The sequence below is a fragment of the Microcaecilia unicolor genome, chromosome 5, assembly GCF_901765095.1.
Source record: "Microcaecilia unicolor chromosome 5, aMicUni1.1, whole genome shotgun sequence".
NCBI lineage: Eukaryota > Metazoa > Chordata > Amphibia > Gymnophiona > Siphonopidae > Microcaecilia > Microcaecilia unicolor.
Genome location: NC_044035.1, coordinates 311,286,528 through 311,310,453, shown reverse-complemented (window position 1 = coordinate 311,310,453; position 23,926 = coordinate 311,286,528). Strand labels below are relative to the sequence as shown.

The 23,926-nt window shown below is 41.1% G+C and overlaps 1 protein-coding gene across 3 annotated transcripts in view; it reads left to right on the top strand.

The window, feature by feature from the left end:
- PHKB (phosphorylase kinase regulatory subunit beta) overlaps window positions 1–23,926 on the top strand; it is a 435,362-nt gene that overhangs the window by 116,771 nt on the left and 294,665 nt on the right. For all 3 annotated transcript variants that reach the window (XM_030204379.1, XM_030204381.1, XM_030204382.1), the window contains one exon: window positions 13,246–13,345. In XM_030204379.1, the coding sequence (XP_030060239.1) occupies window positions 13,246–13,345 (100 nt within the window). The remainder of the gene's footprint in view (window positions 1–13,245; window positions 13,346–23,926) is intronic.

Sequence of the window (23,926 nt, the reverse complement as noted above, 5' to 3'; positions counted from 1 at the left end):
TAATGCCATACATCTCGGTCCATGTCTCTTGAAAGGGTCGGCTACTGCTACTATCACTTCCTTTACTTAACCTTGGTTTTTTATTTTTTGGGTTCTCCATCAGGGGGGCAGTGACAGAAAATAGAATTATAGATAGCCTGTTAGCCTGCAGGCAATTAGGGGTTAACTAGCCTAACTGACCACCTTATGTAAATTAAGATGGCTGCCGCTATTTCTAATGGCGGGAAACGGCACCCATAGCACATGCCCTCGCCTCTCCCAGCCTCTCCCTCACCTATCTCAGTAATGATGGTCAATTAGAAATCCACGACACCCCAGAACAGTAGATTGGATGATGGTTGCTGTGGTTATGTGGTTGCTGGTAATGGCGATCACAGGGCCCCCAGAGATGCGTCACCCACGGCATTCCGCTGCTGTCTGCTCCGCCGGCCGGAAGTGAGGTCAAAGATCCCCTAACGGCCGTGCAGGAGCCGGGGCAGAGGGAGCAGCAGGGAGGGAACGAGCGGAGGACTCGGAGGGAGCCAATAGGAACGCGCACAGCACCCCCCCAGCAGGTAAACATGCACCGGGGGGGGGGGGGGGGTCACGCTGCACCTGGAGGGGGCGCATCGGCGATCCGCCCCGGGTGTCAGCAAGGAATGCCGCTGCTTCTCTGTATGCCGCCACATGCGGCCGCGTGTCATCGAAAATGGCTACGCGTGTCAGTACTGACACGCATGTCATAGGTTCGCCATCAGGGAGCTAAGGACTTATGTGTTGAGCCTTCAAGTGCTCCATTTCAGAAATGTACTGCACTTGAGACATCCATTTATTCAAGAAGGGACACCCCTCTTGCTCTAACAGCTTACCAGTGTGAGACAGACCACACTAAAGTCGTTCCTCACCAGGACCAGCTGTGCACTGGGCATGTCTGAGATTGGTCCAATGAACAAGAAGACCTCCTGGAACCCAAAGTATCACACAAATCTATCAGTACTGGAGCTTGCTTTGTATTGCCTTCCATTATACCCTTGCTTTAACACAAAACTACCAGATGTAACCCATAGTGCCTCCACCACAGAGAAGAACCTGCCCGGGAAAGCATGGCAGTGGTGGGCAGGTATAAGGTACCATCTGTACAGTACCTTTACAGCATTTTCCTGGTTGTTTACATCTCTCAGTACTCTTCCCAACCTCTCTTTATACTGACCCCCAGCTCCCATCAAAATCTATGAATAGAACTTCTAGGTTCCAGACCTCCTAGATGTCTGTAGAAAATCAGTATCCTGAATGTTAATTGTTTCCAAGCTCACCTTTTTTCCAGAAATGTAAAATAATCTAGGGATAAAAAAAGAAAATAAATGGCTGTTTGGCTAATATGACCTTTGTTTAATTAACCCTTTAGTGTCCAATGTTCCCATCAATCTGTTCCCATATGGCTTATTACGGGAATATTGGACACTAAATGGTTAATGGTACCCACTGAATATAAGTTTAATTGTTAAAGGTTAGAGATCTGTATTATGATATATTTTGTTTTCTTTCAGTTGTTTTTTTTTATATTTTATGTATTTTTGTTGCAGCCTGTCAATGGTTTTTTAATAGCTTAATTTTGTTGTTAATGAATATGTGTGCATAAATAGAGCATTCCGGTATGAAATTATATCTAGCAAATTCTTTGTGTATTCTGTTTCTCTCTCCAAAGAAGAAGTCAAGTCTTAATAAGGATAAAGGACAGGATTTTATTTTACTTTTTTCAATTCTTTTATTTGTGTTTTTGGATTCTTTCTGGTGTCTCCTTTTGAATGAATATATTACCTCATTTCAAGTGAACTCACAAGATAATTTTTGCCCTTGCCCTGACATGTAATTTGAATAACCAGATGTAGGATTAAATGTTCTATGCTAATTTCATTTTAAGCAATTTTCTACTTTAGTGTTTTAATTCCTTCATGAATAATTTTATTACAAGTTGCATAAACTACTTGATACAGTTAAGGGGAATAACAAGAGCAAATTGAAAACTTCAGGCTGGCAAGCCTTACAACAGTGGTAAGAAAAAGAAAGGCAGTGCTACTGAAAGAAAGCGTAGCCCCCTGTTTACTAAGCCGTGCTAATGCCGATGTTGACATTGATGTGCGGCTTAGTAAATAGGGAGCATAATTTGCTATTTGCAATCCAGTGGGGGGCAAGAAAGAAAAGCTTTTACCTTTTGTAGACATAAGGGTCAACAAAGAAGTTGCAGGAGATGTCTCTCTTCATCAACTCTCAAAAACTTATCAAAAATATACCTTGTTATTGGACTAACTGTATATATCACATCTACCTTGTTTCATTCTTATTTACATATATCCAAGTGGGTTAACAAGGCAACCAGAGATTTGCATGCACTGCATCCTTGATATGCAAATCTATCTCATGCATATTCATTGTGGATGTCCTAAAAACCTGACTGGCAGAGTATGCCCCGAGAACTGGGTCAAGAAGCACTGATTTAGTTGATTGCATAGAAAAAGGTATACCCAGCCAAAAGAAGGAGGTGTTAATGACCCTGTGCAGTTAGTGAGACCTCATTTGGAATACCGTGTTCAGTTTTGGAGGCTGCAGCTCAGCAAAGTTATAATGAGACTAGAAGCAGTCTATAAAAAGCAATCAAAATAGTGTGGTCTGCACGGAAGACATAGAAGATGAGATTTGTGGACATAAATATTATCGCTTGATTTATATACTTCATCATCAAAATTCCTTCCTCATGTTTTCCCATTCTTGATTTCCCATTCACCCCTCGCATCTCCAAATCTCAACAAAGCCCACTTATTTCTCCTGCACCCTTCACTCACCCCAACCCCATAATGTCTTACTAGCCTCGGATCTGTGTGCCAGAACTCCTACTCCTACTCCCTTTCCTTTCAATGCATTCTATAGAAGAGAGTAGGGACAGGAAAGATATCATTCAGATGTTTATATACTTGAAAAGTAGTAATACACAAGAAATGAACCATTTTCAAAGGGAAATTAGTTCTGAAAATAGGGAACATGATATAAAGATGCAAAGAACATTACATTGGATATCTAGACCACCTGACCTACAAGTTTCTAGACAGTTTACAATAAACTATAAAGCAAAACAAACTGGGACAGAACCACGGGAATTAAAATTATACCATAAAATTAAAAAGAAAAATTAACGAACAAATCTTTTAAAAAGAATAGTCTTCAGAAGTTTCTGAAAACTATCATAACTATTCAAATCTTCCAATTTTAAAGCAAGTGAGTTCCACTTTTCAGGGGGTGCTGTTTGTCGCTTCTGTTGTTCTTGCTTTGGAGCCCCTCTTGATTGCATTGTGGGCAGACCTTGTGGTTAATGACCTCACTTTTGAGGATGAAGTGGTGAAATATATAGCTTTTGCTGATGACGTGTATCTTCACTCCCCACCTCTCCTTGTATTGGCTTTTGCACTTGTTTCACTCCCGTGGTGAAGTTTCTGGTTTGTCCCTTAACCTTTGTAAATCTGAGGCTTTGGTCCTGGTAGGATACCAATATGATGATTGGGGGGATGACTTTCCACTCAAGACAGTGCATCATAAATTGAAGTATTTGGGGGTTTGTTTGACCAGTAAGGTGACGGATGCCTTTCGGGAAAATTATACTGTATTGCTCAAAAAAATCTTTGGATGGTTTTGCATTGTGGGCGTTGCTACCGTTATCCCTTACTGGGCGTATAGCTTTATGTAAGATGGTTTTATTTCCAAATTCGCTTTATGTTTTACAGACCTTTCTGATGTACCTCACCAATTATGATCTGGTTCCTTTTCAGAATAATAAGAGGCCTCGTGTTCCTTGCATCAGCTCTTCCTGCCTTTTGTTTGGGGGGGGGAGGGGGGGTATATTTACCTGATCTGAGGTGCTGTAATGTGGCCTGTATTGTGCAAAACCTAGTGGACTGGATTAAAGATACTCTTTACTCCTACCGTTTTGGAAGAACAATTGATTGCACTGACTCGTCTGATGTACTATCTTCATACCAAGTAACCTACGAGGGAGGTGACAGCTGTGGCATATCCTATTTTAAAAACTATGCGCCATGGTTGGAAGTGGCTTTGCAAGCAGATGCAACTCCAATCCACCTCTACTGTGTTGCTTCCTCTGTGGGGTAATAAAGACCTGGATCCTGTTGCGATCAAACTGTACTTAAAGCGCTGGCCCTAATATGGGTTGCTTTATGTTCGTGATCTTGTGCTGGACATTGGGGTTATGAAATCTTTTGTGCAGTTATGAGAGGAGGGGAGTTTGCACCCTGCTGACTGGTTAGCCTATCGTCAAGTACACCATTTTTTGAGCTTGCTGGATATCTCTACTGTGAATGAGGATGCTGTGGAGTTAATCACTGAGGCTTTGCTTTTGATTTGTACAACCAAAGCAAGCTTATCCTTTTATCATCTTAGCTTGCGTAACCTGGTACCTCCTTGGGATTATGATGCTCTGACTGGCGTTTGGAATCAAGGTTTGTACTCAGAGGACTGGGTAACAGGTGATGAGCTTTGGTTGCTCATGAAACGTATGAGGCATTTTACCCATTCTATATCCTTTCAAGAACATTATAAATTTCTGCTTTGCCTCTATATGTCTCCTCATCGGGCATATTTGGCTTATCTGACAGGCATGGCTGAGTGCCCACGATGCAAGGCTGAGCTGGCGATGCTGGTGCATATGTTTTGGACATGTCCTATGATAAAACATTTTTGGTTACGAACACTCACTCCTCTGTCTATGATCTTGGGTAGATGACTGCCGCTGTGAGCGGACATTCAGTTGTTCTCAAACTTTGTCTCTTTGGGCCGCAGATTGGGTCCTAATCTTCTTTTGATAAGGACTTTTTTTCTGGCTCGAAAGTGTATCTTGATTTGCTGGAGACAGGCTGCCACACTATCAGTGACCTCTTGGAGGATTGAACTTTTTCATCTCATGAAGATGGAGATATTGGATGTTGGACGGAGGTCTCCTGTGGCCAGGAAAGCCTTTCAATAAATTTGGCACCCGGTGTGGGATTATTTGGCACATCACGCTCATAGCTACTTGTTGAACCTGTAACTTGAAGTACGTGCTTTTTTTGGAAGGGGAGGAGGTGACGCAGTTTGGGATAATTATGATTAAGGGTTCAGATCACTGTGAAGAATCAAAATGTGGGTTCTGATCCGATTGTTTTGTATTCTTTGACTGGGGAGGGGATGGTTGTGGGGTGAAGAATTTAAAACCAATATGTTGTATTGCTTTTTTAGAGAGAGGTTGCATTCTGTGGCTGTTTATAAAGATTAATTTAAAAGAACGTTGGCTGGATTGTGACAATAAAATGTTAGTAACAGATACATATAATATGTGTATAAATCATATGAGTCTTCTCTTGACATCAATAGTTATTTAAAATGTGCTAAAATGAGGAAGATAAGACCTTAGTTCAAGGAGTTTTTAGAAACGAAAAGAGAGAAGCTGCAGGAATCTCCTTCAGTACTGAAGCACAAAACAGCAAGAAGATCACCTGTCAAAGCGCTCATAACTGGCAACTGTGCCACTGGAAAATCATTCGCTGAACATAAAAATATGAACCACCAGAAAGCAAGTAAAGTTATTCCTTCTGAATCACCTAACAAAGATTCTCACTGAAAATCCTCTGATTGCCAACACTTTGGACTGAGGGACACAAATTGTTGCTGCACCATCCACACTTTAAACTTCCAGTTGTCTGTCATCTTTGGATATAGTCAATGTACCTTCTGGTGATGGCAGCTTATTACCCAGTTACTATGCTGCCTCCCCTTTTCTTTGAAAGAGCTGAAGCTCCCTTAGCACCAATAAGAACACTTCAGTTACTTAGAAAAGATTCATAGCATCATAGAAAATTATAACTCCTCCCCTTCTCTTACATTTCGCTAATGAATCACATTGTTAAACTGTTTGTGAGCCCTTGTGCCTAGGCCGAGGCTTAGGAAGGATCTTGGCCAAGGCCTAGGGTAGACCAGACAGGCACTAAGCAATACCACAGTCACAAAGCCCCGTACACTCAGGACAATCAACTATCACCACCAGAAAAGGGAGATAGACCATTCAGGCGGGTCTCACGGCCGAACGGGAACTCACTCGTACAGAGTCCAAGTGTACGGGCCTCACAGCTGAACTGGAACCGAGTCATACACTAGGGAAGGGAAAAAGAACAACGAGGGGTCTCAAAAGGGACTGGAGCACATGCAACGCACACAGCACTAGCTAGTGACACAAGGGAAGGGCGACAGACAAAAAGCTGGCAGGTACAGGCTACAACCAGAGGAAGAGAACCCAAACAAGGCTACACAGAAACACAGGTAGCAGAGGCAAAGCCCACAGGGAAAAAGGGAAAGCCGAGGACAGAATGGGACACAGACTGTACAAGAGCGAAGCTCCACAGGAACACTCTAGGCTGCACCATACAGCACTCAAGGGTAAAGGGAAGCCACCTATAGGAATACACAAGGCTGTGCCACACAGCACTCAAGGGAAAAGGGAAGCCCCTCATAGGAATGTACCATACAGCATTCAAGGGTAAAGAGAAGCCACCTATAGGAATACACAAGGCTGTGCCACTGTCACGTACTCAAAGCTGGAAACTGGGTTGTGAGCCCTTGGACCACTGCCGAGGAGCGGCAGCGGCAGGCAAAACCACCCCACACAGGAGACTAAGCAGAACAGGACTGGACCCCGGACTGGAGTTGCAGCAGAGGCAAACAAGCAGGACTAAAGCAGAGCAAGTACCCTTAAACTTCACCTGCACTAGGCCACTTTTCACCAAGAGTTGAGCTCCTGGCTTCAGGTGGCCGGCAGGACTTGCTGGGCAGGACTGGATAACAGCTAGGCAGCACAGGGACTGAGGGTCAGAGGGAAAAGGCATAAACAGGGACAGCAAGACAGGGAAAGGATAGGCTAAATGACAGGACTGAAAGCTGCTAGCAGCCACTGAAACAGGGAACAAACACAACTAGACAGGAGACTGAACTGAAAGCTGCAAGCAGCCACTGAAGCAGGGAACAAACACAGACAAACCCAGAACTAAGCAAAGACATACAAACAAGACACCAGACTGGAAAACAAGCAATACAGTAAACAAGCAATACCCCAAACAAAACATAGACTAATGTTGTGAATTGAGGGGTCCCGAGCCCCCCAAGAAGGCTGGAGTGACCTTAAATCTGACTCCATCTCTAAATAGCACTAGTACTGGGGTAATCAAGGAGTTGTGAAGTTCTAAAAGGAATTGCCACTAAGAGAGATGTTAGGTCTAAGGAAAAGATACCAGCCTTATGGCAATCTGGATTTATGTCACAAGTTATAGAATGCAGTGAAAGACAGCCTGATACAGCAAAAGCATTTATACTTACAGCCTCTGATCATAAAGTGAAGTCCACAAATCATCATTTGGAATGAGGAGTTTATTTGCCAAGGTACAAGTCAAATCAGTGATTGACAACAGGCACGTACAATCAATTAGTTATAGGAATATAATAATCCAGCTGCAAACAGGTGTTAATTAGTTCCTAATCTTTTATAATTTCTTTTACCAATTAAAGGTTTTACAAGGGAAAGCAATTAGGTAATTTGTCAATTCTGTTGGACACATTGGTTTCCCTTGGAGAGAGAGAGTGGCAACCCTTTTCTCTCTAACTTAAACCAGGAAATACTCTGATTTTTATAGGTGCCCTCAGGATATGGATAATATGACAGTAGATATACCTGATTGGATCTATGCTAATGTCATGGTTACCACTGATTGGCTCATACTAATGAGTAGCTTCTATCTTGCTAACATGGTTTTTTTTGTCTTTAGCTCGCTTGACCACAAATCTTAAGCAAGACCCTGCATCCAGCTACACCTTTCCTTTCTCACACCATGGCTGACCACAATCCTGCTCACAGGAAAGTCTCATTTCTCAACTTGTTTTTCTAACTTACATTACAGAAAATTCCACTCTGTAACAGATACGGCTTCCATTTTGTGCTGAAATCCTCCATTTTGTTTCCATAGCTATTGACCTAACTTTTCCTAATTTAGCTTATTCAGGCCTCAATCCGGGCTACAAACTAGGCCATACTTTTCCAGTAAGCTCCCAGTTATGTCAGCCATCAGATTTCTGACTCAGCCAAGGTCTGTAAAGGCTTGAGCTCTATGACTGGGCCCGCCACCATTCCAGAAGGGGGGGGTCTCTGGCTGTACCATAATTATACACTAATTAGAACAGGCAAGATTTCAGGCAAGAACTAGAGCAAGGAAACAAAACTCAGGCTGAAGTGCAAAAGCACCAACATACCAGGGCCTTAGACACAATGCAAAGGCAGAGAGTATCAAAATGGCTAATAAGCCCAGCAGCACCTGGAGCTTAGCTGCAACAATCACCAGGCAACTAAGGGTGCTGTGCAGGTTCAAACAAAACAAGCAGGTCTGGCAGTCTGGAAGATCCGGACTGGACTGCGCTGAAATCTGGAACGGGTGACAGCACACAGACAATCTAATGCAGCCAGCACACAGAGACAGAACTAACTCACAAAGAACAGACAGAAGCCAGCTCAGAAGCTGACTGCAGGAAATAAGGTGAGTCTGAGAGTCACGGCCACAGACGTGACAGCCACAGAGTCAAATAACAGACACTAGAGACAAAGGGAAAAGCAAGCAAGCAGGGAAAGCTGCCTTTACATACACCAAACAGATAAGGAGCAATGCTCACAAGAATCAGGAGACAAACGCAGCAGAGTTAAAGCATGCTAAAGGGAAGGGCTGCTTTAACACACAAGTCAGGAAGAAGCAGGGCTTACACTGCAGTCACAGGTTTAAAGCTAACAAAGTGGAAAAACAACAATGTTCTTACCAGAACTCAGCCAGCACACAGAGACAGAGCAAACAGAGCCCCCACAGGTGCATGGAAGCAAGGTAATCAAGGAAAGCAGCTAAGCTAGGGAAGCAATCATACGCTGGGAACAACCAGCACACAGAGAAGCTGCAAGCAACAAGAAGAGTAAGCAAACTCCAATGAATGCACAGAGTGCTGCTAGCACAGACAGAGGGGAAACAGGCTTCAGATGACAGGAATCAATGCTAAAGCATAGGCTGTAGGGAGAGGTAGGTTTAATTAGATCTGACGTCTGCTGCCTCAGACGTCAGCTCAATCCCTAACAGGCCAATCAGAAGCAAGTCCCCTGCCTGCCTTAGTAGAATCATAATACACATCTTCTGAATATTGGCATTTTGGCTCCTCCCTTAACAATCAAAAAAGGAATAATGGCAGAGGGCATTCCCATAGACATCATTGGAGCTTAAAATCTGCCTCTCCTGACCATATAGGGAGCAGCAAACAGCTGTTCTGCAGCACAAGGATTTTCCAGTCATTGCCTTTGTGCATTCTACTGCTGATTCTGCTAGTCCCGGCCCTCCGAAACAGGATGTCAACATCAGAGGAGGTGATCAGCAGAGCCATCAGAGGCAGGGGCCCTATGGACATTTTTATTTTGATTTTTGTTTGTTTGGGGAGGGAAGGGTTGCCTCTGCACAGGTCCCAGGAATTGACAGCTTTAGGGAGGTAGGAAGGTTGTAGTTGAGGTGGGGAAGCTTAGCTTCCTCGGGCCTTTTATATGCTGTACCAGTGCTTGTAGCGTATGAAAACCTGGAGGATCTTTCCAGAAGTATTAGAATATTGCTCCTTTCTGTTCAATATGTAATGGAAAATTGGTCAGCTAGTGTCGTTTTGAAGAGTGAGAGAGTAGAGAGATTGTTCTTGTCCCAAAGAACCATTAGCACTTGTCAAACTAAAGTAAGCAGGGATGGAGGAACCTTGGGGGGGAAGGGGTAGAGGCTGGAGTTGGCTTGGCTTTCATGATTCTGGAAGGGGGGGCGTGAAAAGAGAATCTATTGATTTCTGTCAAGAGGCTGCTTTGGAAGAGAGGGAAGAGGAGCTCGTGGGTGAGATATTAACCAGCTGATATGCACGCTTCAAATAAAGTACACCTATTTAAGATAAACATTAATTTTGTGACTTTACACAGATTGTGTATCTCAATATAATGTGCACTAATCCAGTTTAATATTAAACTATATGTATATTTTTTGTTATGCATTCTCCTGGTGGTTGTATTAAGTTATCAAAATCAGTTAACAACCTGGACAAGATTAAGGAATAGGCAAATGAGGCACATACCCAGGGCCCAAGTATTTAGGAGGGTCCCTCTCAGATGTATAGTTCAATGATTCTCAAGGCAGATTTTTGCCCTGGTAAGTCAGTTGCTGGCAGAAAGAAGAGTGGGAGGGGGTCAGAACCAGTACTACCCAAAGAGGTCTGTCTATTCAGCTCACCCATATGCATTGTCTTTCTGTCCACAAGAGGAGTTTGCGAGCACAGAGCTGGCTTAACCATTAGGTGGACTAGTCCATCACCTGGGGTAGCAACTTTAGAGGATAGCAAAGAACAGTTGTATTCAAAGCAAAACAGTAGGTTGCAACAGCCACACAAATTCAAAGAGCCATAAGCTCGTATTTTCACCTGCTGAGGGAGTAGATATTTTTCGTACAGCACATTCACCAGGGTAAATGACTTTTGAAACTTGTCTTCATTATAAAGTAACATTTAATATTTCAATGTTGATGTTTTCCAATTAAGCATTTTTACAAGTTCATTTTGGAAGGGTTGATTTTGTAGTGATTTGCGATTATTTAATTATCAAATTCTCCGAGGAGGATATAAGGGCCTGAATGGGGAGGGAGTGCAGATCTGATGGATTTTCTGGGGCAGGATGGCCCAAACCTGGGACAATTGGCTCCAGAGAAATTATCCCTATTGTGGTAGTTCCCTCCATGTTCTTAATTATGGGCATGTTGATTATTCTTAGGGCAAAATTTCCCACTTTATCTAAAGAATCTAGGATAAACCTACAACACCAGTTACATTGGATCTGTCTGTCTCTCCAAACCTCAAGAAAGCATTACTTTTTATAAAAGTCAGTAGAAAAAAAGTGTTAATTCAAGACTCCAGTAGTTCAGAGATTCTTTGTCGGTTTTTATTTCTATTTCATCCAACAGTAAGTTCTGAGTTTCTCTAGTCATTGTTTTCAGTAAGTGTTATGGGAGTTAAGAAGGAAGCCTGTGTGCATTTAAAAAGAATTAGAGTTTGGCTGTCTGTACTGTATTGCATCTTAGTGCAGGGAAGACAAAATAAGCTGATCTGCATGTATTTGCATGCCACCCAGCTCCTTAATATTTTGCTTGCAATTTTTTTTTTTTGACTCGGGCAGCACTTAGAATAATGATGACAAATGTTGGCGCACCCTTAGTAAATAGGCCTATTAGATATTTTGCATTTATCCTGCTGGGTCAAGTAGTTTTGGTTGTTGGAGACCTTTTTTCATTAAAAAAAAAAAAAAAAAGCAAGACTTTCCTTTCCACAAGTAACAATATATGCAATCAGCTCTCTGAGTCTGCAAAGGAAGAGCAAGTACTTATGTGAAATCACAAAAGCATTCAGTGATGCAGTAAAATGCAAGATAAGAAATGGGCAGAGTTAACTCAGTACACGTATTGCCAAACTTTTTGTCATGTGTATTTAACACTGTTAACAGTGAAGTACATACCAGAACCTCAGGGGACCTAACTAAATAAAAATAATTTAAAAAATGACACAGGTAATTGCCAATATTTATCATTCTTTTTCTACAGCACTGAATGTAAGAGAGTGGTGCTTATTTATGATATACTTTCCAAATGAAAAGATTGATATGGGAATAATAATAATTTACTTTCTGTTGACATTCAACATAGTATATTAAGATGATAATCTTTCTTTCCTAGCAGAAATCTATTGGATTTGCCATTTCTGCAGCCAGAGAATTAATTGGAATGCATTAGAATGTTAGTATTTTTCATTCACAAATGACATGTATTTTTAAATTAGGAAAAACAATCCTATAGCTAGTTTCTCTTGAAAATTTACACTTTGAATATGAATGCTGAATGTGCTTATTGCCATGAGTTTTTCTTTTTTTTTTAAATAGTGTGGCATGCTTTTGTTTTTTTGTTTTTGTTTTTTCAAAACATTTCCATTTTATACTTTTGATTATAGACCATCTTTTGTAGGAATGAGAAAACTTTTGTCTTCTTTTATCTGTAATTCAGCATGAAGTGCCAGTTAAGAGTTGTTGAGGGATTCTGCCTGGAAGGCTTAGAGGGGCATAATCGAAAGGGGCACCCAAGTTTTCCTGAGGACGTCCTCGTAGGATGTCCCAATGAAGGGGCGGGGAAACCCGTATTATCGAAAAAAGATGGGCGTCCATCTTTCGTATCGATAATATGGTCGAGGATGCCCAAATATTGACATTTAGGTCGTCCCTAGAGATGGTCATCCTTAGACTTGGTCGTTTCTGATTTTCGACGATAATGGAAACTAAGGACGCCCATCTCAGAAATGACCAAATGCAAGCCCTTTGTTTGTGGGAGGAGCCAGCATTCGTAGTGCACTGATCCCCCTGACGTGCCAGGACACCAACCAGGCACCCTAGGGGGCACTGCAGTTGACTTTTGAAAAAGCTTCCAGGAACATAGCTCCCTTACCTTGTGTGCTGAGCCCCCCAAAACCCACTCCCCACAACTGTACACCACTACCATAGCCCTTATGGGTGAAGGGGGCACCTAGATGTGGTACAGTGGGTTTCTGGTGGGTTTTGAAGGGCTCACATTTACCACCACAAGTGTAACAGGTGGGGGAGGGGGGCGCCTGGGTCTGCCTGCCTAAAGTGCACTGCAGTACCCACTGAAACTGCTCCAGGGACCTGCATACTGCTGTCATGGAGCTGGGTATGATATTTGAGGCTGGTAAAAAATATTTTAAAAAAGTTTTTTGAGGGTGGGAGGGGGGTCAGTGACCACTGGGGGGAGTAAGGGGAGGTCTTTGTAAAAAAAAAAAAAAAAAAGGGAACTAGCTAACTGCTAACAAAATGATATAATTTTGTTTTTCTGCACATTTGTTTTAGTTAGCAGGTTCAAAATTGCACCATATTGCAAGTTTTAATGATTTACTTCTCCTATGGAAAATAATTTTATTTTTGATGAATGCTGGCAGCCACCAGTAAGTCACAATACATAGTTCAATACACAGCTAACTGTTGAACTATCCACTCAGCACCATGAAAAGCTTTCTTGAAAATACATTAAAAATAAATGTTAAAAGTAACAATTCATCTTATGAGTTATCTCTCACCTCCAGGCGAATTGATGATGACAAGGGAAGGACCCACGAATTGGAGCATTCTGCTGTAAAATGCATGAGAGGAATTCTCTACTGCTATATGCGCCAAGCTGATAAGGTAAAAATGCTCACACTTCATTCTTACAGCATAATTTAGCTATGTTCAATGATATCTTCCTCTAGATAGATAAAACTGAAAGGGCACTGTAATAGCACATTTGAAAATGATCTGTGGACTAGTAATCTGTCAGAAAATCTCCCTGTAGGAACTTAAAAACGAGACAGTCCTAGATAGGATGGTAATCTTTCAAGCTCGGGGGAGGAGGGGATGATATTTATTCAAATGACAGGTTATTATAATTTTTTCTAAAAGTGGCTTGGATTCCAATGGCAAACAAGGACAGTTTCTCACAAAGAACATCAAAGTGATTCATAAAAAGCTTGCTGAAGAAATGAAGCCTTCAAATTTCTTCTAAAGGGCAATTACTGAAGCTGTAGGTAATGTCATGTGTGATAGGGTAATCTGGAATTGGCCATTAAAAGTGTACTCCTGGGGTTATTTTGTATAACGGTGCAATGCAGAATTGGTGCAGAAATCTGTGTACAATTCTGCACAGACCAGGAGCTCTTAGCAGCATCAATTGATATCAATTTCTCCTCCCCCATCTCTCATGGATCACCACAAGAGGAGGAGAACAGCTGCATGTCAGATCATATGATGCTTTTCCTCTACTTCCCTGACTTTAACTTCTTATTTGAATTATGTGGATCATCGTTTAGCTGAGTAGTTCAAATCAGCAGTTGGACTTCAGGCATCAGAGAAGAAATAGATAACTCATTGCACCACTGTTACTCTTACTACTGTATTGATCAGGACTGGGAAGGGAAGTGGGCAGGCTGGGGGTGGGTGTTGGTGGGGTAGAAAAAAGAGTTGATGTCTGCTGGGAAGCAGAAAAGGAAGAGAGGGAATATGAAATGGAGAGAGAACTGAGAGTCTTGCTAGGGAGGGTGGAATGGGAGAGAATGAGAAAGCTGTGGGGTGTTTATATAGAGAAGGGGAAGACAGAGAAAGCTGGGTATGACCCTGTTGAAGGAGATCAAACTTGGTGGAGGAATGGTTTAAAGCTAAGTTGAAAAAAGAGAATGTGTATTCTATGGAATGACCTTTTTTTTTCCAAGTGGAAAAACAGCTGCCAGTTTTTTTTAATTCAAATGTATTACTTTCTCCAAATGAAGATGGTGCATTAAATTGGTGACTCATAAAGCAGGTAAACATAGTAGATGAAATGCATTTATTTATTCTGAAGATATTATGGTTTGTAGGGATGCGATACATTAACACATCTCTCTCACCCTTCACCTTTTGCCCTTCAACTGCACCAGAATTTTAGCTAGCAATTCTTGCCATAGTAACAGCCATACAAGACACACATTAATAAATATCGTCATTGGTAGAAATTATATAATCTCAGCAGTACGATTTAAAATTTAAAAAAAAAAAAACCCTGCCTGGATTAAACACAGGATGTTACTCCTAGCTTCTGGTTCTAAGACAGTTCTTCCAAAGGCTAAATTTAAAAAAAAAAAAAAAAAAGATTGAGACTTCAGAATTGTCCTAAACTTTTAGATAATTCAGAATGGAGAGGTAAAGAGATGGTTCTACAAGGCTGGAGCTAAAAAGAGAAAAGTATATAAAATAATAAGTGGAGTTGAACAGGTGGATGTGAAGCGTCTGTTCACGCTTTCCAAAAATACTAGGACTAGGGGGCATGCGATGAAACTACAGTGTAGTAAATTTAAAACAAATCGGAGAAAATGTTTCTTCACCCAACACGTAATTAAACTCTGGAATTCGTTGCCGGAGAACGTGGTGAAGGCAGTTAGCTTGGAAGAGTTTAAAAGGGGGTTAGACGGTTTCCTAAAGGACAAGTCCATAAACCACTACTAAATGGACTTGGGAAAAATCCACAATTCCGGGAATAACATGTATAGAATGTTTGTACGTTTGGGAAGCTTGCCAGGTGCCCTTGACCTGGATTGGCCGTTGTCGTAGACAGGATGCTGGTGTTTGAGGAGGCGGAAGGCCTCCAATTATTTAATGTACAGAATTAAATAATTGGAGGCCTTCCGCCTCCTCCAACACGGGGCTCGATGGACCCTTGGTCTTTTCCCAGTGTGGCATTACTTATGTACTTATGTATTATGTCTGGTACTTTCTAGCAACACAGTAGAAGAACCTGGTAGAATTAACTTATGATCGTTTAATGATCAAAGTGAGAAGGTATATAAGTGATGGTGGGGATCACCCTTTGCCTGGAACAATCTTCCTCAACCCCTATGCCAAGCCCCCTCCCTTCCCATTTTCAAATCACTGCTTAAAACTCACCTCTTCAATGCTGCTTTCGGCACCTAACCTTTCGTGAAATATAGTATTCCCTATCAGACGGACTCTACACTTGTCTTTAGATTGTACACCTGTCTTTTAGATTGTAAGCTCCTTGAGCAGGGACTGTCCTTCCATGTTAAATTGTACAGCGCTGCGTAACCCTAGTAGCGCTTTAGAAATGTTAAGTAGTAGTAGTGTGGAATGCCATCTCAAAGAGTCCTAAAAGTTAAAACTACAATTTTAAATTGAATTCAAAATACAATAGGAATCCAGCGAAAATGAAATAAAGCAGTTTAACTTGATCACTCCTTTTATCATAACTTAGGAGTCGAGCAGCTATGTTTTGCAAAGACTGTAAGCTTTAAGGTTGATAGGTAGAAACATAGCACATGTTAAAAAGAAGGCAGATAAAGACTAAATGGCCTATCCAGTCTTGCCCATCCATGTCATCTATTATCCCTTCTTAGAGATCATATGTACTTGTCCTAAGCTTTCTTGAATTCAGATATAGTCTTCCTCTCCGCTGGGAAGGCTGTTCCATGAATTCACTGCTCTTTCTATGAAAAAGTATTTCTTCAGGAGTAGCCTAGTGGTTAGTGCAGTGGAATTTGATCCTGGGGAACTAAGTTCGATTCCCACTGCAGCTCCTTGTGACTCTGGGCAAGTCACTTAACCCTCCATTGCCCCTGGTACAAAATAAGTACCTGAGTATATGTAAACCGCTTTGAATGTAGTTGCAAAAACCTCAGAAAGACGATATATCAAGTCCCATTTACCTTTCCCTTTATTTAGCGCATTTGATATGCTGCTGAGGTCTTCAAATAGGCATATATATCGGTTAACAAGTACAATTTTCTATACAGGTACTAGTAATGTTCCTAATGGGCTTACAAGTTAAATAGTATATATTGTACCTGAGACACCTGAGTTTCTCCCATTTCATCTTCATTCTTTCATTCCAGAGTGTCCTTTTAATTGCCTCCTGGCCATTATGCCATGGAGGTATTTAAATGTCTCTATCATTTCTCCCCTCTCTTGCCTTTCTTCCAAAATATATGTATTGAGGTCTTTAAGTCTGTCTCCATGCTCTCTGTGATGAAAACCACTGATCATTTTATTAGTCACTCTCTGGACCAACTCCATTTTGTTTATATGTATTTGAAGGTGCGATCTGTAGAATTGTACACAGAGATGTTTATTTTCAAAGCATATATCTCAAAATATGCCCCCCCAAAATACATCTGCTAAGAACATCTAAATTGCGGTTTTCAAAAAGCAAAATTAGGATGTTTTACACTGCGGTTCATCCAAATAGTAAGGGAGCATTTTGGAGGTGTGCTTTGGGCGAGCCCAAAAGTTGAACAGCTTTCAGTGATAATGGAACAGGAAGAAACATCCAAGGCAAAAAAGGATGTGTTTATCTAGGCCTGTTTCAATCATGTATAAATTACAAAAAAAGGTGCTCTGACCAGCTGACCACTGGAAGGATTAAGGCTTGACCCCTCCTTAATTTCCCAGTGGATGTTGTCCCTCCCTCCCACCCCCATAAGAAGTGAAACTGAAAGGGTATACCAGGCATACCCAACAGAGCAGCAAGCAACTCCCAGGAGTTGCCTACTACTACTACTTATCATTTCTAAAGCGCTACTAGGCGTACACAGCGCTGTACAAGTGGTCAGTGCAGTAATTTAGCCATTCCTTATTTGCCAGCCAGGACAATAAGGTCTTTGCAAGATTTTAGAATGGCAGTGCCTCATGTTTATAGGGCTCTTTGTGAATCGGCACACTGTGCTGCTTTTCCCAAATTCAGTACTTGCAGAAATGAACTTAAAATTATTTAAAAGACAATTAAAGACTCATTTTTTTTATTTTAGCATTTGATACACAACCAGATGGGGAGAGTAAGATATATTATCAAAGCTGAAATACATGGTAGTATAGAAAAGTGTTAAAATTATTTTTTTTTCTTTTCTGTTTTGTTTTCTCTCTTCTGTATCTGTGGAATGAATGTGTTAGGTCTGTTCTATCGTGATTATGGAGTTCTTTTCTAGCTATATTTGTACTTTTTACTGTAAACCACCTGGAACCAAAAAAGCTTGGCAGTATATCAAATTTTAATAAACTGTAACTAAATTGTAACTGTACAAATCCCATGGCTTTGTCCACCTTTAGATTTTCAAGTTGTTCATAAACACGCTGTTCTGTGAACGGTGCTATATCCGCTCCATTCTCATATGTACTTTTGCCAGTCAATTGTGGTCCTGCTCCATGATTTTCTTCCGTGAAAATAAAACATAAATATTTGTTTAGCACATTGTTTTTTTCGTCATCATTTTTCTGCATAGCGGTTCGCAGCATCTTTCAGTCTCACAATTCCATTTTTAGTCTTCCTCCTTTCACTAATAATATACCTGAAGAAATTTTTGTTGCCCCTCCTTACATTTCTAACCATTTGTTCTTAACACTTGCACTTTGCCAGACACATCTCTCTCTTGGCTTCTTTCAGTTCCACCACTATTCCTCTCCATGTTCTTCTTCTTGAGTTTTTCTGTATTTCATGAACGCCAACTCTTTGGCCTTTATTTTCTCAACCACTTGCTTGGAGAGTCATTTATTTTATTTACTCTCCTTACTTAAAGGATTGTAGCCATATTTATAGCTTCTTTCAGCCTGGACCACTACCCTTCCACTTCTCATATGTCCTCTTAGCCCATCAGCTACTTCTTCAAGTATTCCCTCCATTTTACTAAAGTCAGCATGCTTGAAATCCAGGACTTCGAGTTTTGAGTGGTTGCCCTCCACTTCAGCTGTTATAGCAAACTAAACTGTTTGATGGTCACTGCTGCACAGGTGGGCACCCACTCAGACATTTGACACACTTTCCCCGTTTGTGAGTACCAGATCCAGCGTCGCTCCCTTCCTTGTGGGTTCCGTCACCATTTGTCTGAGCAGAGCACTTTGAAAAGCATCCATAATCTCTCTACTTCTTTTCCGATTCCGCAGATGGAACTTTCCAATCCACATCCGGCAGATTGAAATCTCCCTGCAACAGCACCTCTCTTTTCTTTCCCAACTTTTGAATATCTGTAACGAGACCTTTATTTAGGTCTTCTGATTGTGCTGGAGGTCTATAGACAGCACCCATGTGGAGAGAGGTTCCATCATCTCTTTTTAAGGTGATCCATATCGCTTCTTCCTTTCCCCAGGCTCCTGTCATTTCAGTCACTGTGATATCATTTCTCACATCAGAGCTGCTACTCCATCTTTACGACCATCTCTATCCTTCCTAAATAGATCATAGCCTGGTATATTAGCATCCCATTCATGGGAATCATTGAGCCATGTCTCTGTGATTGCAACAATGTTTAAGTCTGCCCCTAACATCAGGTCTTGCAGATCACGAACTTTGTTGGTTAGACTGCGAGCATTTGTGGTCATCACTTTCAATCTACATTTCAGTGGCTTTTTTGTCTCCTGTTTAGTTTTTTGTTTAGTCTCACTTCCTACGTGTTGTTAAGAAGTGATTTGCTAAGACTGTTGTTTTCATTGCTTTCTTTTCTACTGTCACATCTTTTCTTTAGCTTTAGCTGAGGGTGACCACTTGAAGTGACCTGCCTCTATATGCCACCCTCTCCTAGTTTAAATACCTAGAAACATGTTATCTAAATTTCTCCCCAAAGATTTGTTTTCCTGCCACAGTGAGATGCAGCCCATCATTACAATATAGTCTTTTATAATAGACCATTTTGCTCCCATTTTAGAGCATCATCTGATGCAGGAAGTTTTAGCATAGCAAAAATGTGTGCTAAAACAGTGCACAGATTCATTCCAATTTTATAAACAGTAATATTGTACATTCATATCTATATTAAAACAAAATACAATAACAATAGCAAAAAATTCAACAGATTACTCAACAAATTCCTTTCTCTTACTTTGGTAACAGTTGTAAAAATCAAAATGTGTGCTACTATTTGCGTGTCTCCACTGTGTATTATATCCATGTATTCCCTGAATGAATACGTCAGTTCTGCTTTATACAATAGCATGTTATCCACATGGACATGCTATATATATATTTTTTTAACTCAAATGTCTCATTTCCACACATTGCATGTGTGTGTGTTATTTTGTGGCGCGTTCAGTATAATATCAGGGGAGGCATTGTCCTTGTCCAAATTGTGCTTTCTAAAGTTAGAAAAATAGTGTCTTGGCCTTGCTCGCCTTACCAGAATCTTTGAGACACCAATTGAGAAAATACCTCCTACTCAACTTGGACACATATTGAACATTTTACAAATCTAATTTTTCATGTGATGGTGGAGCTTAAAAATTGATTTATGGAACGCTATCTCCATGGCCATGTTTCGGCATAAGAGCCTTCATCAGGAGAACATGAAATCGATGCTGGTGAGAGCTACAAAGTGCAATGCGCTGGCGTGCCCACCAAAAAGAAACAGCATATGATGGGTGAAATCGATGCTGGTAAAAAGCTACAATGTTCAAGCCGCCTCCGTACCAGCATTGACTTTACCCATTGTATGCTGTTTCTTTTTGGTGGGCACGCCAGCGCATTGCACTTTGTAGCTCTCACCAGTATCAATTTCATGGTCTCCTGATTAAGGCTGTTGCACTGAAACATGGCCTATGTTGAGGACATTCTGGTTATTTTGGAAGAATAAACTGTTTTTGCTTTACCCATCTTGGTATTTAGTATTTTTACACTTCTGCATTTTCCTGTTGTTTTTTCTTTTGGAAGCCCTTGGTTTTCCTGTTTTTTGAAACTATTTCCATGTACGTATCACAGAAGAAAATGCTTAGTAAATCAAGCTAGTGAAGACTTTAAATTAGCCAGCCATATTTTTAACGAATATATTCTACCTTGAGAGTAATTTGCAGCAATGGGAAAAGAATGCTGCATAAGCTAATTTATGGATTAGCATAGTAAATTAGTTCATTAGTAGATAGCTTGATTTTATAGCCGTGAATAATGATGCTGTGTCAAGTGTATTAAGGCAAAGATATTTTCAGATGTTATGGTACAGTGAAACATGGAATCTGTATTGTAGAATACATTTAGATCATGATAATAGAAGGTTGGCACCCAGTGTACTTTTTTAAAAATGTTTATTAGAAGTCAGAGTTAGAAACACATGTAGAAACCGCTTCCTTAAATACAAAGATGTAAGATGTAATCATACAGCCACTAATTATTCAATGAACAATTAAAATAACATACGTTTCCAAAATTTCCCTCACACTTCCAACCTTTCAGCTTAAACTATTAGGGCCCTGTTTACTAAGCAGCGCTAATGATTAGCACATGCTAAACGCTAAGGTCACCCATAGAAACATACGGGTGACTCTAGCGTTCAGCGTGCACTAAAAACGCTAGTGCACCTTAGTAAACAGGGCCCCTAGTGTTGCACTGTAGCCATTACAGCACGTTTATTTTTTACTTCTAATCGGGAATCCATTTGCCTCTTTTAAAATTTTTGTGTCAGATGAGCAATATGTGTTGAAGTGTTGAGTGAACTTGCTCCTGACTAAGCTTTAGATAACTGAAATGCGCGGTTCCGTTGAGCCTGGCACAGATAATTTTCTATTTTTTTCTTTGGCTGTCTGCTCTTGTTGTTGAGAGTAAAGATTGAACATGAAATAAATGTTAAAAATACATATAAAAAAGTAAAATTAAAAAGGCAACTAAGCACAATTGATTATATTCCAGCTTGGAGGTTTTTTGACCAGTGACTGAATCCTTGTGAGGTATGTTCATGGTCTCTATTATGAGACCTGGACTGCTATTGAGGTATCTTTCCTTCAATGAGAATTTAGATATTTTTTCCAATATATGGTGTTTGACTCATTTTGTATGTGGGGCTTTTCTGTGATTTGGAATGAGGATTTTTTCCATGTTTTTAACATTAGCACATGGCCAGAAATGTCTGCCCTAAAAATGGACTTAGCATGAGTGAAAGACCTGCATAAGGATGTTCCAATACCATTTTTTAGCTTGCCTAGCATGTTCTGAGACATTTACCCAATCAGTATTGGGATGATTGGCACCCTGAATTATCCTTTTTGTTTTTGTTTTTCCTAAAAACATACACATATACATGACATAAAATGTTTTAGCACAAATAGGATCTGTATTAACAAGACTAAAAGATAGACAAACAATAGACAAACTGCGAGCCTGATATATAGAAATCCAATTGGTAGAATGTGGTGAAGGCGGTTAACTTGGCAGAGTTTAAAAAGGGTTTGGGCGGTTTCCTAAAGGACAAGTCCATAGACCACTACTAAATGGACTTGGAAAAACCCACAATTTCGGGAATAACATGTATAGAATGTTTGTACGTTTGGGAAGCTGCCAGGTGCCCTTGACCTGGATTGGCCACTGTTGGGGACAGGATGCTGGGCTTAATGGGCCTTTGGTCTTTTCCTAGTATGGCATTATTTATGTACTTATTGGTCATTGTCGTTTTATATGGTCCATTACTGCCTTCCTTTGCAGTGGCCGTACTTGCTTTTTGGGGTTTCTTTTAATCTTATCACCACCTTTCTCATTTATATGAAAAATAACGAAGTAGATTGTTGCTGCTTTTTACCTTGTCATTGAAATTTACTTCAGAATTTTGTTTCCTGGGAAACACATACAAATTTTACAGTTAACCTGATGCCCACATGACCCCTCAATTTCAGTGAGGAAGGAGACAGGTGTAGAACATATGCTTAAATCGTGTGTACTCTGATCCCTGTTGAGTTCTGAGTAATTGCAACTGCTGGTTTCTCAGCAGCTGGCTTGTAGTGTTCTTCCAACATTTATGTGATGCCAAGACATATTTCTGTGATTAAAAAAAAAATTCAGTCAGTTGTGTTTGAAACTGTTCTTATTGACCGAGAAGCTTTTATAGCATCAAGTTTATCTATCTATATTTTTTTTGGCCAGAGGGAGGGGCATTGAAGATCATGTAAGTGTTATATGACTAAGAGTTTCTTTTACAAAGCTGCACTAGCAATGAGAGGAAACCCATTCAATTCCTATGGGCTTTTTCTCATTTGCCGCACGGGAATCGCTAGAGCGGCTTACTACTACTACTACTACTACTACTTAACATTACTAGAGCGCTACTAGGGTTACGCAGCGCTGTACAAATCAACAAAGAAGGACAGTCCCTGCTCAGAGGAGCTTACAATCTAAAGGACGAAATGTCAAGTTGATGCAGTCTAGATTACTTGAGTAGAGGTGTGGTGGTTAGGTGCCGAAGGCGACATTGAAGAGGTGGGCTTTGAGCAATGATTTGAAGATGGGCAGGGAGGGGGTCTGGGGTATGGGCTCAGGGAGTTTGTTCCACGCATGGGGTGAGGTGAGGCAGAAAGGGCGGAGCCTGGAGTTGGCGGTGGTGGAGAAGGGTACTGAAAGGAGGGATTTGTCTTGAGAGCGGAGGTTACGGGTAGGAATGTAAGGGGAGATGAGGGTAGAGAGGTAAGGAGGGGCTGTAGATCGAGTGCATTTGTAGGTTAGTAGGAGAAGCTTGAACTGTATGCGGTACCTGATTGGAAGCCAGTGAAGTGACTTGAGGAGAGGAGTGATATGAGTATATCTGTCCAGGGGGAATATAAGACGTGCAGCAGAGTTCTGAATGGACTGAAGGGGGGATAGATGGCTGAGTGGGAGGCCAGTGAGGAGTAGGTTGCAGTAGTCAAGGTGAGAGGTAATGAGAGAGTGGATGAGAGTTCGGGTGGTGTGCTCAGAGAAGAAAGGGCGAATTTTGCTAATGTTATAGAGGAAGAAGCGACAGGTCTTGGCTATCTGCTGGATATGCGCAGAGAAGGAGAGGGAGGAGTCGAAGATGACACCGAGGTTGCGGGCAGATGAGACGGGGACGATGAGGGTTTTATCAACTGAGATAGAGAGTGGAGGGAGAGGAGAAGTTGGTTTGGGTGGGAAGACAAGAAGTTCGGTCTTGGCCATGAGCAGTTTCAGGTGGCGGTTGGATATCCAGGCAGCAATGTCGCATAAGCAGGCCGATACTTTGGCCTGTGTTTCCGCAGTGATGTCTGGTGTGGAGAGATAAAGCTGGGTGTCGTCAGTAATAGAAGCCCTACATTTTTAGGGATGATTTATATAAGTATTTTTTCCTCTGTGGGAAGAGAGAAAACTTAAAAAAATCTGACTTTGTGCATTCATTTGACAGTTCAAAACACTATGCACAAATATGGAAATGTGAATTTTTCTTCATACACTTTTAGCATGGCTTTTAGCAGAACTTTTAGCATGTTCTATCTCACATGAGGAGACCTGACCTA